The sequence below is a fragment of the Podarcis bocagei genome (assembly GCF_964188305.1).
Source record: "Podarcis bocagei genome assembly, chromosome: 10".
Lineage (NCBI taxonomy): Eukaryota > Metazoa > Chordata > Lepidosauria > Squamata > Lacertidae > Podarcis > Podarcis bocagei.
Window position 1 is genome coordinate 10171083 of NC_138135.1, and position 16002 is coordinate 10187084.

Sequence of the window (16002 nt, forward strand, 5' to 3'; positions counted from 1 at the left end):
GGTTTAGGAGCAGAAGGCGCCTTACACTGTGTCTGGTCATTGGTCCATCTAGCTCAGTATTAATGGGCACTGGCTGGCAAAGGCTTTTTGGGGTTTCAGACAGCTTTGTCACCCAGCCCTACCTTGAGATGCCAGGGTTGAACTTGGGAGGTATAGTGGTTAAGAGCGGTAGACTCGTAATCTGGTGAACGGGGTTCGCTTCCCCGCTCCTCCACATGCAGCTGCTGGGTGACCTTGGGCCAGTCACACTTCTCTGAAGTCTCTCAGCCTCACTCACCTCACAGAGTGTTTGTTGTGGGGGAGGAAGGGAAAGGAGATTGTTAGCCGCTTTGAGACTCCTTAGAGTAGTGATAAAAGGGGATATCTAATAATAATAATAATAATAATAATAATAATAATAATAATAATAATTATTATTATTATTATTATTATTATTATTATTATTATTTATTTGTACTCTGCCCATCTGGCTGGGTTTCCCCAGCCACTCTGGGCGGCTTCCACAGAGACCAAAAATACACTAAAATGTCACACATTAAAAACCTCCCTGAATCCAAACTCTTCTTCTTCCACTGAGCTTAGGAATTTTTGCTTGGAGAAGACCATAGACCTGTCCATCATCTAGATGGCATCTGGTTGGCTACTGTGAGAATAGGATTCTGGACTGGAAGGGCCACTGGTTTGACCCAGCAGGATCTAATTATATTCTTACAGCAAAACAGTATTATTAAGATGGCCTCGGGAATTAGGGACACTTTCGGACCGAGAGCAATGCTTGGAAGTTTCTTTCAGCAACATGAGGTAGTTGCATCCGATCATTACATCATACCAAACATATTCACTGCAGTGGAGCTTCAGCAGAGCAGGATGAAACGACTCAGGATGCCAGTGTATTCTGCTCTGGTCAGACCTCACCTGGAGTACTGTGTCCAGTTCTGGGCACCACAATTCAAGAAGGACACTGACAAACTGGAACGTGTCCAGAGGAGGGCAACCAAAATGGTCAAAGGCCTGGAAATGATGCCTTATGAGGAACGGCTAAGGGAGCTGGGCATGTTTAGCCTGGAGAAGAGGAGGTTAAGGGGTGATATGATAGCCATGTTCAAATATATAAAAGGATGTCACATAGAGGAGGGAGAAAGGTTGTTTTCTGCTGCTCCAGAGAAGCGGACACGGAGCAATGGATCCAAACTACAAGAAAGAAGATTCCACCTAAACATTAGGAAGAACTTCCTGACAGTAAGAGCTGTTTGACAGTGGAATTTGCTGCCAAGGAGTGTGGTGGAGTCTCCTACTTTGGAGGTCTTTAAGCAGAGGCTTGACAACCATATGTCAGGAGTGCTCTGATGGTGTTTCCTGCTTGGCAGGGGGTTGGACTCGATGCCCTTGTGATCTCTTCCAACTCTATGATTCTATGATTCTATGATTCTATGACTACGAGGAAACATAGGGGAAAATGTGTGAAAAAAATGGACCTTAGGAGGTTTTCATGAATTTTGCTCTTTGGCAACTTTCCATTTCAACAATGCATATTTCAAAGCACGTAATCAGTGCTAGCAAGAGGGCAGTTTCAGATGTTAGCTGGAGCTACATCCAGTACATGTATGATCAGTTGTTATACCTGCTCCCCCAGCTGTGGGTATTGCACTGCTCCACACTTGTTTTGTGGCAGTAAATTCCAGGTACCGCCTTCTACGGGGTTGTCATCTTTGTGGGGAGACAGTATTGTAGGCTTGTGGGTAATTTCCTAATGTAATGTTTTATTTACAAATGTACGGGTCAAACACGCAGGGCATTGGGAAGAGAAGCTCATGCGTGTGGCACGTTTTCCATTCAGCCTTAAAACCAAGAGGATTTGGGGACTTCTGATGAAAAGCAGTGGTTCCCGTAGCCAGAGCTCCAGGCCAGCTATCTGCAATCAGAGCACGTTGCTCGCTTAGCTCTGGCCGGGGCTATAAAATTGCATCTTTCCTTCTCAGGTGAAAAGGCCAGGATCTGCAAACGGAACGGAGGGGTGGGGGGAAGAAAAGAGAAAGGAAATCCAGATCTCATTTCCCTCCTAGTCTTTGAGGCAGAGAACATCACGCCGTAGCAGTCAAAGGGCATGGAGAGAGTTTGATTTGGAGCCGAGATAAATTTCCTGAAACACTTAGCTAGCACGTGTGCATCTCCTTGCTCTCTCTCTCTCACACACACACACCTGTCCAGAAGTTCATCCCTGGAAAGAGAGGCAAATTGGTTGCACTCGGTGCCTTTGATTACCAAGAGCAAAGGCAGCACACTTTGGTTCATGTCAGGCCAAGGTCCAAGCCACCGCAGACTCTTTTAAAAGAGGAAGGATATGTGTGGATAAAACAAGCAACCCACCGAAAGGCAATGTTCCCAACAGCGAAGCATGCAAGCTGCTTCTGATAGAGTGGCCATGTGTCCTCCTTTGTGGAAGGTGGCCCTCTCTTTGAAAAACTATCTCAGATCCTCCAAGCGTCCCTATTTTCCAGGGACAGTCTTGATTTACAGAATCAGTCCCAGTTTCTGATTTGATCCCACAATGTCCCTCTTTTCCTTAAGATGACCTTAGTTTCATCAGAGAAATGATGGAGGGTGTGAAGATTTGGGACCCCCGAGCCAAGGAGATAAGTAGCTATACAAACTTTAGAAGACGCCACTAACCCAGAAATAGTACCTCGGGTTGAAAACTTTGCTTCAGGATGAGAACAGAAATCGCACGGTGGCAGCAGCAGGAGGCCCCATTAGCTAAAGTGGTACCTCAGGTTAAGAACAGTTTCAGGTTAAGAATGGACCTCCAGAACAAATTAAGTTCTTAACACAAGGTACCACTGTATCATAAGATGAATGAACAAGGACCTCAAGAGTTACCATCAGGGCAGCAGCCCACTCAAGTACAGAGACTTAGAACGTTGCCTTGTGCAGAGTCAAGCCATTGGTCCACCTACTTCAGTGTGGTCTACAGTGACTGACAAGAAAATTTGTATACAGCCTTTTGAGGGGGATCAAGCACCCCCTACAAAAAAGTGTGTGCTGTACCTCCTTCAGAGAAGTACGGAATGAAGATTTAGTATCATGCATTGTGTTAGCTGTTAACCACATCAGTCCTGGCTTAACAGCTGCATGGAGTGAACTCTGCTGCGCCGACTTTCTCCCAAGTTGGATGTTGTGGAAATTGCTAGTGGAGTTGCAGTCAAAGGTCTTTGCTCTTGATTATCTCTGTGCAGCCTGCAAACAAGCTGTAACTATAATCTGGTGCCTCTTGGGCAGAGGGGTGGGCGTGGGGGAAGGGAGGGGATGAGGAGGGAGAGGCAGAAGCTGGAGTCAGCGGCGTTGTATTAAGTTCAGAAAAGGAGACGGTTGCAGCATCTCTCTCTGCTTTTGGAGACCTGGGAGCTGGATGGGACTGTTTTGCAAGCTCTGTTGTGCTTCTGCCCAAGGAATTTTCAAGCGGTAAGGTGTGAGAGAACACACTTTGCGGGAGAGGTCCCCACTTCGGATTTGGAATACATTGTGCACATCTGCGTATGGAAAGCCAGACCTGAGCGAGGGATGGTGGAAAAATTGGATTTGGTTTGCATTTAAAGGCAAACCCAGTGGCAAAGTTGCATGCTCCGGCAACAGGGGCAGAGAGCAGACGGGGGCATGGTGTGCGTCCTGGGGGTGTGGCATGCAGCCCGCAGGGGTGTGGTGCCCAGCGCAGTGGGGGGGTCACAGTGCATGTTGGGGGTGGCCACGATGGTACCCCCCATCCCTGATGGTGCCAGGGGCAATGCTCTCCCCCCATGCCCCTTACTCTTCTGCCAGTGGACGAACCTACCTAATTCACACTTTCTGAAACCACGCACAAACCGAAACACAGCCATCTGCACTTCTCCGAATTTTGAAATGCAGTTCTCCATCCAAGAAATGTGTAGAAAGATGTAGAAAGATGCATATTTTGGAGTAACGCGTGCACAGAAATGCACATATGAGTAAAAAAATAATGTGGTCATATTGGGGGAAATTATTCTGCACAATGGTGCGTAATTGCACAGAAAAAAAAGTTTTAATTAGGAGAAATCTTCTCCAAAATGCAGGTGAATTTTCACAAGCTCTTTTTCTCGAAAGGCAATTCCCAAGCTGAGGAGGAGACGTGGGGAACTGGATTTAAGACTGGAAAAATGAGAAGCAGGTGGAAACCAGAACAGTTGGAAGATTTGGGACAGATAATAGGAAGGGACTTGTAAACCCAGCACATGGTTTAAACTATGGAACTCGCTCTCAGGGGAGGCAGAGATGGCCACCAAGCTAAAAGGAGGCCTTAAAGGAGGATTAGTCAAATACATGGAGGAGAGGGATAGTGATGGCTACTAGCCAGGAGGGCTGTGCTGTGCCCTCCAGACACGGGTGGCACTGTGGGTTAAACCACAGAGCCTCGGGCTTGCTGATCAGAAGGTCGGTGGTTCGAATCCCCGCGACGGGGTGAGTTCCGTTGCTCGGTCCCTGCTCCTGCCAACCTAGCAGTTCGAAAGCACACCAGTGCAAGTAGATAAATAGGTACCACTCCAGCGGGAAGGTAAATAGTGTTTCCGTGCACTGCTCTGGTTCGCCAGAAGTGGCTTAGTTATGCTGGCCACATGACCCGGAAGCTGTACGCCGGCTCCCTTGGCCAATAAAGCAAGATGAGCGCCGCAACCCCAGAGTTGGCCATGACTGGACCTAATGGTCAGGGGTCCCTTTACCTTTACCAATGCTTCTGAATATCAGTTGCTAGAAACCACAGGAGGGGAGACTGCTGCTCTCATGCTCCAATCCTGCTTGCCGGTTTCCCACAGGTATCTGGTTGGCCACCATGACCACGGGTTCCTGGATGCGATGGGCCCCTGGGCTGGTCCAGCAGGCTCTTTTTATGTACATATTTGCCCATCCCTGATCATAGAATCACAGAGGGACGGGTGTCTTATTAAAGAGGGGTGTGACTGCTGATGAGAGGGGTGATTTTCCTGCCAGAGCTATGACAGGAGGGCTGATGCTCAGAGCAGAAGGGGGAGCAGAGCAGAGCGGGTTGTGGTTGTCTCGCCGCTTGCGCACACTCTTATTAGACAGATAATTTCCTTGGTTTGTTTTTAATCTATTCGGCTCACCTGCTTCTCCCTTCTGCCACCAGTCGCAGAGCTTTTAACTCGATTCCCTCATGTGAATCCTATTCCTCTAGTAGGTATCGGAACCAGCTGCCATATGGCTGCAGTGTTCATGATTGCCTGGCACGGCACAGAAGCTGAGATTGTGTGGCTTGATCGAGGCGGCTGTCAGGAAAAAGCAGCAATGCAAGAGCGAGCTGCAAGTTGCTGGAATGCAAAACAGGATGTTGATGTTTGGGACTGTACTATTGGAACAAAGGGGCAGTCTATTCACTGTGCTGAGCACCGGATGTTAGCTCAGAGTGTCATCTGACCTGTACTGGAAGTACAGGGGTGGAGTTTATCTCTCTCTACTGTTGGAGACTGGAGAGTGCAGACGTGTTTCTCTGTACTGCTGGAATGACAGAAATAAAGACATGTAAATAGGTTTCTGTCTGTCTCTTTTCCCTCCCTGAGGGAAGCAGGGAGGAGGGAGGAGAGCTGTGTCCCTCTCACGCTGAGTGGGATCGCCGATAGTGACCTTGCCTGTATCCTGCCGGGAGACGCAGACGGGGAGGTCAACAAGGATCTCAAGCCGAATGCCTGGAGTGTGGCCAGTTACCTCTGACTGCGGCCTGAGAATCCGACAGCGACATCTCCCTGACACTGAACAAACGGCAAGCAGTGTCTCTCTAACGTTGTCTTGGGTGACCAACCTGTGGATGAGTTGCCTGGAGGACCATAAAAGTCTATCATGCCTGGGATGTTCTTGGAGGTGCCCTCTCCCCATTCCTCGCCCGATCCTCTTGCTGACATTTTTTTCTGAGCTGAGACTGGCAAGCGTAAGCTCCTGATGGTGTTTTCCTGCTGGCATTTGCTCCCATCACACACAAACGCACATACACAACAGAGGCTGCCGGCATTCTGCTTCTCCGCAGCCTCTCTGGAGACCCAGCATTTAAAATTCTCTCTTAAGCGCAAGCGGGGGGGGCGGGGGGGGAGCTAATGGGATATTGGCTTGTAGCAAGAAAGGGCTGCTTTGCTCAAGTACGTACACCTGATGCTATCAGTCAAATCTAGCTGCAAAGTGCAGTAGAACAAGAAGTACTTTCCCCCATTTATAGATTTCCTTGGAATGGCGCCATCCTTCCCCCTTTGCATGCTGACTTTCTCGGAGCTAATAAAGAGCCAAATGTTGAGGCCAGGGAGCAAAACTTACTCTGAAATGGATTCACTATTCATATATATGAAACCATATATATATGGTTTTCCAAAGTACAGTCTTGCAGTCACCTATACGACATATGACATAAAAACATACCCTCCAGACCAGGAGAAAACAAGCATGCCACCCCCCTCTTCCACGTGATAGCCTTTAAGATATTTGAAGGTGGCTCTCCTATCTCCTCTCAGTCTCCTCTTTTCCAGGCTAAACATACCCAGCTCCTTCAACTGTTCTTCATATGGCATGGTTTCCAGATGCTTGAGGATCTTGGTTGCCTTCCTCTGTACACCTTCTAGCTTGATGTTCACAGGGTCCGAGTCAATTCCTATGGAAAGAGGCGGTCCTTGAGGTTTTGCGGTCCTGAGCTATTTGAGGCTTTATGTTGTTTAGTTGTTTAGTCGTGTCCGACTCTTCGTGACCCCCTGGACCAGAGCACGCCAGGCACTCCTCTCTTCCACTGCCTCCCACAGTTTGGTCAGGCTTTGTCCAACCATCTCGTCCTCTGTCGTCCCCCTTCTCCTTGTGCCCTCCATCTTTCCCAACATCAGGGTCTTTTCCAGCGAGTCTTCTCTTCTCATGAGGTGGCCAAAGTATTGGAGCCTCAACTTCACGATCTGTCCTTCCAGTGAGCACTCAGGGCTGATTTCCTTAAGAATGGATGGGTTTGATCTTCTCACAGTCCATGGGACTCTCCAGAGTCTCCTCCAGCACCATAATTCAAAAGCATCCATTCTTCGGCGATCAGCCTTCTTGATGGTCCAGCTCTCACTTCCATACATCACTACGGGGAAAACCATGGCTTTAACTATACGGACCTTTTTTGGCAAGGTGATTGAGGCTTTATAGTCTTCATGAATTCTGAATGGGGCTCTGATCTACAATGGAGAAGAATAAGGTTGATTGGAGTTTGCCACTTCAGACTATGGCTGGGGGATACCAGTTTTTGAAAGCTCAAAGGGGAGCAGTAAATGTACTCACAGAACATTCACACACCGAGGAGAAAGAATGTGGCGTGAAAATGTGATTGGCCTACCTGCAGTCTAAAGTGGTCCAGATTCATTCTGCTTATTCACAATAACAATCGTAATAATAATTCTGCATGTGTACGTCAAGCCCGAATGCTCGGTCAAATCAGTCATGTACAACTCTGTCTGCATCACCTGTTCCCATACAGGTTTCGGTGCCGAGGTGTTGAATTCATTTGCGCCTGAGTGCATGTGATGTTCTTCCCACCCTAACTCTGGCTAGATGCTCATAACTTAGAAACAGAAACATCAAAGTTTGGGAGAGGGCAAATTATTTAACTTTCATATTTGAGCTTCAGAGGGGATTTTAATGGGGCCTGTATTGCTTCTAATATCATAAGAATCCATTGAAACTAGCCTTTGAAGGTGTGTTGCATTAGTTTAATGGATTATAATCAGCAAACTTGCTGGAGCTCCTTTTTTTATTAACCCTGGGCCCCTCTAGCTACATGGGTTGTGAGATAAAAGCCATAATTACTTCCTTCCTGGGGAACTGCCAGCGGTCCACTGAGAGACGAGTCTTTATTTATGTTGGATACAGTTGTGAAGGACGGATGGAGAGGTGGCCATTGCCCAGCTTTAGGTTCTTCTGTCCTTGGAGAACTTTCAGAACCTTTTTCATCACTCTTCACGCTGATCTTCTTGGCATCTGCTCTGGTTCCTTAAAGAAAACGGGCGTCTTTTTATTGCTATGTGGTCCAACCAATTAGGGATCCCATAGCTAATATGGCAATGTTATAATGCTGTGTACCAATTGAGACTTAGCTACCTGATGAAGTCAAGTCATACGGCTTAGGTCCAAACTATCTGAAAGACCAGATTTCCTGGTTGGGTTTTGAGGTCCTTCTCTCAGTCCTGCCACCCTTACAGGCCTGCTTGGTATGGACGGAGGAGAGGGCCTTTTCGGTTGCTGCTCCCAGACTTTGCAACTCACTTTTTAGAGAAGCTAGACTGGCTTCCTCCTTGTTATCCTTCTGCCGGCAGCAGGCTTTTGGGAGCAGAAAGCTTTTTGGGAAAGAGCTTGTGCTGTGTTGTTTTATTGTAATTATCTGTATGGTGTGTGTGTGTGTGTGTGTGTGTGTGTGTGTGTGTGTGTGGTTTTAATTCTACCATTGCTTATTTTTTATAATGATTATTTTTTACTATGTTTTACTATGTTTTTAGCTCTTCTTTTTATCTGAAAACTGCCTTGAGTCCCTGGCAGGGTATAAATAAATATACATAATATACATAATAATGATGTAACCCTATCTGAGTGAGGGTTCTGTTTTCTGTCCAATTTCTGAGTGGGTGAACACTTCTTGCCCACTTCTGCAGCTGCCCCAAAGTTTGGCGTCCCATGACATGAGGAAAATAAAATCTCTTTAGAAAACAGCCTTGAAGATTTCTAATGCAGACATATCTGAAATCAATATGTAAGCGGTTGTATGAACTTCTGTTACTTTTCCTTAGATGTCCCTGCTATTTTTGTTCGATGTTATTTTTTGTGTGGTTGCGGTGTTTTTTCTCCAATTGTAAGTTTTTAAAGTTGTTTTTAATGTCATGTTTTTAATTGTTATCACCTGCCCTGGGACCTTAAGTGAAGGGCAGGTAATAATAATAATAATAATAATAATAATAATAATAATAATAATAATAATAATTTCATTGGTAAAAAGGTAAAGGGAGCCCTGGCTGTTAGGTCCAGTCACGGACAACCCTGGGGTTGTGGCGCTCATTTAGCTTTATTGGCCGAGGGAGCGTTCAGCTTCTGGGTCATGTGGCCAGCATGACTAAGCCGCTTCTGGCGAACCAGAGCAGCGCACGGAAACGCCGTTTACCTTCTCGCCGGAGCGGTACCTATTTATGTACTTGCAGTTTGACATGCTTTCGAACTGCTAGGTTGGCAGGAGCTGGGACAGAGCAACGGGAGCTCACCCCATTGCAGGGATCCGAACCACCGAACTTCTGATCGGCAAGCCCTAGGCTTTGTGGTTTAACCTGCAGCACCACCTCTCTGCAAACAATTGTTGGAGCAGCTCTGGTGCTGATCTTTGCCCTAATGAAAGCAAACCAGGCAAGAGCGCCACAGGACCTGTTGCTACCTCTCTGCTGTCTTCAGGCACTAACTTCTCAAGCCTTCTTCTGTGTTCCCTTCCCTCCCAGGTGCACAAGGAAAGAGCAATGTGAGCGGTCCAGGGAGCCCCGGAGGTTTGCCTCGGAGATGCAGCAGTGCGTCCGACTGACCGTGCACCCCAACAACATCTCCGTCTCACAGTATAGCGTCATGGTAAGGGCAGAGGCCTTATTCTTCTCCGCAAAACACCCCATTTCAGCTTCCCCTAGCCTTACCAACATGTTTATGCCCCATTTGACCCCTAGGCTTAGCAGCACGTCAAGTTCTGCGTGGACGCGAAGCACGTACTTGCATCCCCTCCAAGCGCCCCTGTTTTCCAGGGACAGTCCTGGAATTACGAAAGCTGTCCTGGCTTCGGATTTAATCCCAGGCTGTCCCTATTTTCCCCGGTGCTGACGGCTGCGAGGGAACATCCCGTGGCCTCTTCGTGGCCTCTCCATGGGTGCCACGGCCAGCCTCATCTCTTGGGGAGCTTATGGCAGCTGCTGGAGATCAGGCGACAAGGAGAGGCTGCTATCACTGAGACCCAGTGCCCTGTGATGCATCAGATCTGAGCGGCAGACAGAATAATAATAATAATAATAATAATAATAATAATAATAATAATAATAATAATGTATTTATACCCCGCCCTTCCCGGTTCAGAAAACCGGGCTCAGGGCGGCTAACAACAAATTTAAAACACTTAATTGATGCAACAAAAAACAGCATAAAATGCAGTATAAAACGTGAATAACAATAAATTCAGAATTCAAAAATCAATTTAGGGGGAAATCCATCCAATGAACATCAGATGATCACCAGGGCTAGCTGGCTAAATTAGTCCTATTTGGGCCAGCGAGGAGACCAGGGGAGAATTAGCTGTGGGATCCCAGAGAGGGTAATCTTCATAAAAAGGGGAGGGGGAGGGGAGGAAGGGGAATAAAAGATCAGGCTAAGTTCAAATTGAAAGCCAGGCGGAATAGCTGTGTCTTACATGCCCTGTGGAAGGAGGTTAAATCCTGCAGTAAAGGGCCGCCCTGGGTGGGAAGAAAGGAGGAACAGAGAGGAAAGGGTCTTGATTTTTTCTAATTAAAAAATGCTTCTGTGTCTAATCAGTTTGGGGAGTGAGAATTGTCCCCATTTTCATCTGAGGAATGTTGGAGGGTATGCACTTGGTGGTCCAACTGGCCCTGCTGAATGGATTTGGAGGATCCTGGGCACAGTTTAGGCATTCCTGGACCCATTGAAATCAGTGGGAGCCAAGTGTCCCTACATCTTTCACACAGGACTGGGGTGAAAGGCGGCTCAGGAGTTTTCCTTGGCATGCACAGATACCAGGCCAACTTTTTTCTTTCTGTACACCTCATTGAGCAATATTTAAGCATTAAACACACGTGAAATCACACAGATGTATACTGTACCTTTAAACAAATCAGTAAGAACAGGAATTCACCACACACAAAAGATAATCAGTGGTAATTTTCCAGTTGTAGTCTTCTTTCTTTTACTTTGGGGGAAAAAACTCTGTGTTGCTCAGATTGTGAGTCACTCCCTATCTTGGAAAATCACCCCATATATAGTCAGTCACCAGATTTGTGGGACGGGGGCATATTTCAGACCCATTTAAGAGCCTCACGTCACATCTGCCCCAAACATTTAAAGCAGGGGCCAGCAAACTTTTTCAGCAGAAGGCCAGTCCCAGAGATCTTGTGGTGGGCCAGACTATTTTTTTTTGGGGGGGTGAACGTATTCCTATGCCCCACAAATAACCCAGAGGTGCATTTTAAATAAAAGCACACATTCTACTCATGTAAAAACTCCAGGCAGGCTCCACAAATCACTCAGAGATGCATTTTAAATAATAGGACACATTCTGCTCATGTAAAAACACCAGGCAAGCCCCACAAATAACCCAGAGATGCATTTTAAATAAAAGCACACATTCTACTCATGTAAAAACTCCAGGCAGGCTCCACAAATCACTCAGAGATGCATTTTAAATAATAGGACACATTCTGCTCATGTAAAAACACTCTGATTCCTGTACCGTCTGCGGGCTTGATTTAGAAGGCGATTGGGCCGGATCCAGCCCCCGGGCCTTAGATTACCTACCCATGATTTAAAGCACATTTACATCGCATGCTTCCCAGAATTCTGGGAATTTCAGTTTCTTAAGGGAGCTGGGAGTTATAGTTTTGTGAGGGTTCCCAGGATTCTTTGGAGAGAGCCATGGTTTAAATGCCCGGACTTAGAAATCAGTTGCTTCTCTGAGCATCTAATGATGCAACTGGGCAGCCAAGGGGGCTCTACCCCCCCCCCGACACGTTGCGCTCTTGCCATAAACTGGGCATTTTCCCCCTTTCACTATACAATATTAATACACTGGTTTTCCACTTAGTGGGCTTACAGGACAAATCGTTATCAGAGCCAACTAAAAATAACGTCTCAAAGACTCCCAGAACAATTTGCGTTATTAGAGGCTGTGTGTTTCAGTACCTTGGTCACAAGCTGTGAAGAGCTTTAAAGGTCAGCCCTGGCACTTTGAATTGTGCCTGGAAACAGACCTGGCTCCTGCGCAGCCGCTCTATCTATCCGCTCAAAGCAATTTTTATTACCGTATTTTTCGCTCTATAACACGCACTCGACCATAACACGCACGTAGTTTTTAGAGGAGGAAAACAAGAAAAAAAAATATTCTAAACAAAACAGTGGATGTATGATTTTTGTGGTTCATGCTGTGGCCACAGACATGTGATCTGACAGTGAGTTTGGAGTAGCCCAATGCAAAAATCCATGTGGATCCATGCTTTGTAACCACGTTTTTGCACCACTGTGGCCCCAGGCAACAGTGGGTGCGTGATTTTTTTGGTAGAAGATGTAGCCATGGACATGCTATGTGATCTGATGGTGAATTTGGGGTGACCCAGTGCAAAAATCCTGAGGATCCATGTGGATCCGTGCTTTGTAACCATGTTTTAAGTGGGGAGGGAAGGAAAAGCACTCAAGGGACAAGGAGAAGGATGCTGCTAATAATGCAGAAAAGGGGTTTAAGAGGAGAAGGCTCCTCTCCTCTCCCACTTTGCTCCTTTAAAGCAAGCAAGCTCTGCTTTTCTTCCTCCTCCCGCTCATCCCCGGCTTAGCGAGCTGAAAAACTTTGCTGCTATGTAGCGAGCTGAGTGGGGAGGAGAGAGGGACAGAGAGCCTGCTTGCTTTAAAGGAACCAACCGGACAGGAGCCGCTTACACTCTCCTCTCCCGCTTTGCTCCTTTAAAGAAGCAAGCTCTCTGTCCCTCTCTCCTCCCCACTCAGCGGCTCTTCTCCCGCTTTGCTGTTTCAAAGCAAGCCACGGAGGAGGGAAGGAAGGGGAACCATGGATCCTCTGCTCACGACTGCAGCAGATCCCCCCCCCCCGCCACCCATAGGCATTCCCTCCATAACACGCGCAGACATTTCCCCTTACTTTCTAGGAGGAAAAAAGTGAGTGTTATGGTGCAAAAAATACGGTACTTTGCTTCTCGGTTGAAACGGCTTACATCCGTATGAATAATGGCAGCGTACGCAAATACGTAGCGGTCCGTGAGTTTGTGAGGGCGTGATTTGTACCTGTGGGCCCCATTTATTTATCTATTTCATAATGTAGACTCCTTTATGCGCAGGGCCTTGTTGGTGACACAGAGAGCTCCCTCCGCTGGTGGTGCTAGGAGAGGAGGCGTAGAGAGTTAGGCTGCAGCATTGCAGTCTCTCTGTAGTCCGCAGAGTGCCTCTTGTGAGTAACTAGCCACCTTCCTCAGAAGCGTCGCTCGTGCCGGCGAGCCTCGAACCTTCACGGCATTCCCCAAAGGCTGCCCACTTTGCATGAGCGCTGCAGAGCACTCCTACCCGCCACCGGGCAAACCCACCCCAGCACGGCGCTGTGCCAGGAGTCCCTTCATTGCCACCTCGCGTTTACATCTGCATCGCACCCCTTCCCCACCCTGAGCACTGCTTTCTGTCGAAGGATGCCACTTATGGAGCAAGAGGCATTTTGTCTTAGCACCGCCAGTGTAATTCTGCCTCTCTCGCTGGGCTTCCTCCAACAACCACCTCTTGCCTCTCCTCTCCCCTTTTCTCCTGCAGCTGGTCCTGGAGACGTACAATGTCCCGGAGCTGTCGGACGGCGTCAACTGCACCTTTGGGGACCTGTCGGAAATGGACGGCGTAGTGCTGGGGAGCCGGATTCAGTGCAAGTCCCCCGCAGCCAAGGAGGTGCCAAAGATCATCAAAGCGAACGGTGAGTCCGACCGAGTCTCCACCCAGGATGTTGTTACAGAGGCAGAGGGAAGAAACTGAATTCAGCTCCCATCTCAAGGCCCGCCACCTGCACAATTCACTGTTGCCGGAAGGATGCACCAGCCGAAAAGCAGCCGTTCTTTGAAACCCACACGTCTCTTGAATTTTGCCAGTGCATGCTCACAAAGAACGCATGAGGTTCGGTAAAGCGTGCATTAAACATTGTGCATATTGGCCGGGGAAGCCCTACGAAATGCATTGTTTTAAGGGAAACGGCTTTGTAAAAAGGTGCACATTAAGCAATGTTGCGTACACAAACACATTATGAGGAGAAATTCACAGTGATACATTTTCATGAGGGTTTTTTTTCTTCTTCTCCTTAATTAAAAAAAGTGCAAACTGATGTGGGGAAAATAATTTAAGTTTTGGGGTGTGGAGGAAAATGGAGAGAAGCCAAAACAGGCAGATGCACCCATCCCAAAATTCTTGGGATTTCCCTTTTCCTTTTGAAGGCGAACTGTGGCATTTGGGGAGGGCGTTTAACCCTGCAACAAGTTTGGGGGCCAGTTATCAAGAATGCTTCTCAGTGAACCCAAGAGCTGACCTTGAATGTCCTGATACGGAACAGGGGAGGGGATATTTCTGACATGTGCTGAATCCAAGTGGACCTTCTCTTCCCCCTTGCCCAAATTTAAACTTGGGGGCAAGCAGGCGTACGTTGCTCCCACTGCTCTGTCCAGCCCTCTGAAGTCCCCAGCAAGGGAGAAGTAAAAGGTAAAGGTAAAGAGACCCCTGACTGTTAGGTCCAGTTGCGGACGGCTCTGGGGTTTCGGCGCTCATCTCGCTTTACTGGCCGAGGGAGCTGGTGTTTGTCTGCAGACAGCTTTCCGGGTCATGTGGCCAGCATGACTAAGCCGCTTCTGGCAAACCAGAGAATCGCACGGAAACACCATTTACCTTCCCGCCGGAGCGGTACCTATTTATCTACTTGCACTTTGACATGCTTTTGAAGTGCTAGGTGGGCAGGAGCAGGGACCGAGCAACGGGAGCTCACCCTGCCGCAGGAATTTGAACCATCAACCTTCTGATCGGCAAGTCCTAGGCTCTGTGGTTTAGACCACCGCGCCACCCGCATCCCTAAGGGAAGAGTAGCTCTTATTAAATACAACGCATTTAACTGAGCTGTCAAAGTCATCAGCGTGGCAGATGGGCAGCGGTGGGGCACTCAAATGGCAAAATGTATGCAGGAGTGTGCATGTGCATGTGTGTGTACAGGCCGACGGTGATGAGTTGTTGTCAGGTTCCCTTTGGCGTGATTGATTAATGACTCTCTCAGGTGAGGAAGAAAATAATAGAGGTGGAAGAGGGCAGGCGGGTTAAAGTTTTGCATTAAACATGTGCACCTTCCTTATGAAATTCCTGCAATTACTGTCATCAGCCTGCATCCTGGTCTGTTAGGCAGGCAGGGATGTGAGCCGGGAGAAAGGAAGTAAGGTTATGGCCTATACTTACTGGAATGGGGCGGATGGAATTAAAGAAGGGGGCAGGAAGGCTCCTATGAAACAAGGTGATTCCTGAATTGCAGGGGGTTAGACTGGATGCCCTTTGGGGTCCCTTGCAATGTTACAATTCTATGAGTTTCTGTTTTAAAGCACATCCGACGCACATTTAGAGATCTCCCTCCCCCCCACCCGCTGGCCAAAGGATCCTGACAACTGTTGTTTCTTTAGGGTATTAGGAATTTCACTTCTGTGAAGGGTAAAGTTACATTTGTGTGCCAAGGCACCTGAGCCACAAAGTTCCCAGGAGAACAATAAAACACACTGGCACAGAGTATTTTTCTTTAAGGGTTCAAATAGGCCACAACTTTGTTGGTTACAGATGTGAGCGGTTTGGCTTAGGGCAGGCATAGGCAAACTCGGCCCTCCTGCTGTTTTGGGACTACAATTCCCATCAGCCCTGACCACTGGCCCTGTTAGCTAGGGATGATGGGAGTTGTAGTCCCAAAACCTCCAAGTTTGGCCATGCCTGGCTTAGGCATTGGGGTGAAGCCAGGATATATCTTGACTCCTGCCCGTCTGCAGGGAGTACACGCAGAAGGGTAAACCACCGATAGGGGGTGCCCTATAACTTACGTCAGATAGTGGCGGTCCTCATAGGGCAGCAGTTCTCAACCTGTGGGTCCCCAGATGTTGTTGGACTACAACTCCCATCATCCCGAGAGAGTTCCTAGCTGATGTGCATCAGCAGGACTCACCCAATGGTGGTTAACCGGAC

General features: G+C 47.9%; 1 protein-coding gene across 4 annotated transcripts in view; it reads left to right on the plus strand.

Annotated features, from left to right (window-relative positions):
* Window positions 1-16002, plus strand: part of PLXNA4 (plexin A4) — a 623585-nt gene that overhangs the window by 451824 nt on the left and 155759 nt on the right. For all 4 annotated transcript variants that reach the window (XM_081209755.1, XM_081209758.1, XM_081209756.1 and 1 more), the window contains 2 exons: window positions 9504-9627; window positions 13573-13726. In XM_081209755.1, the coding sequence (XP_081065881.1) occupies window positions 9504-9627; window positions 13573-13726 (278 nt within the window). The remainder of the gene's footprint in view (window positions 1-9503; window positions 9628-13572; window positions 13727-16002) is intronic.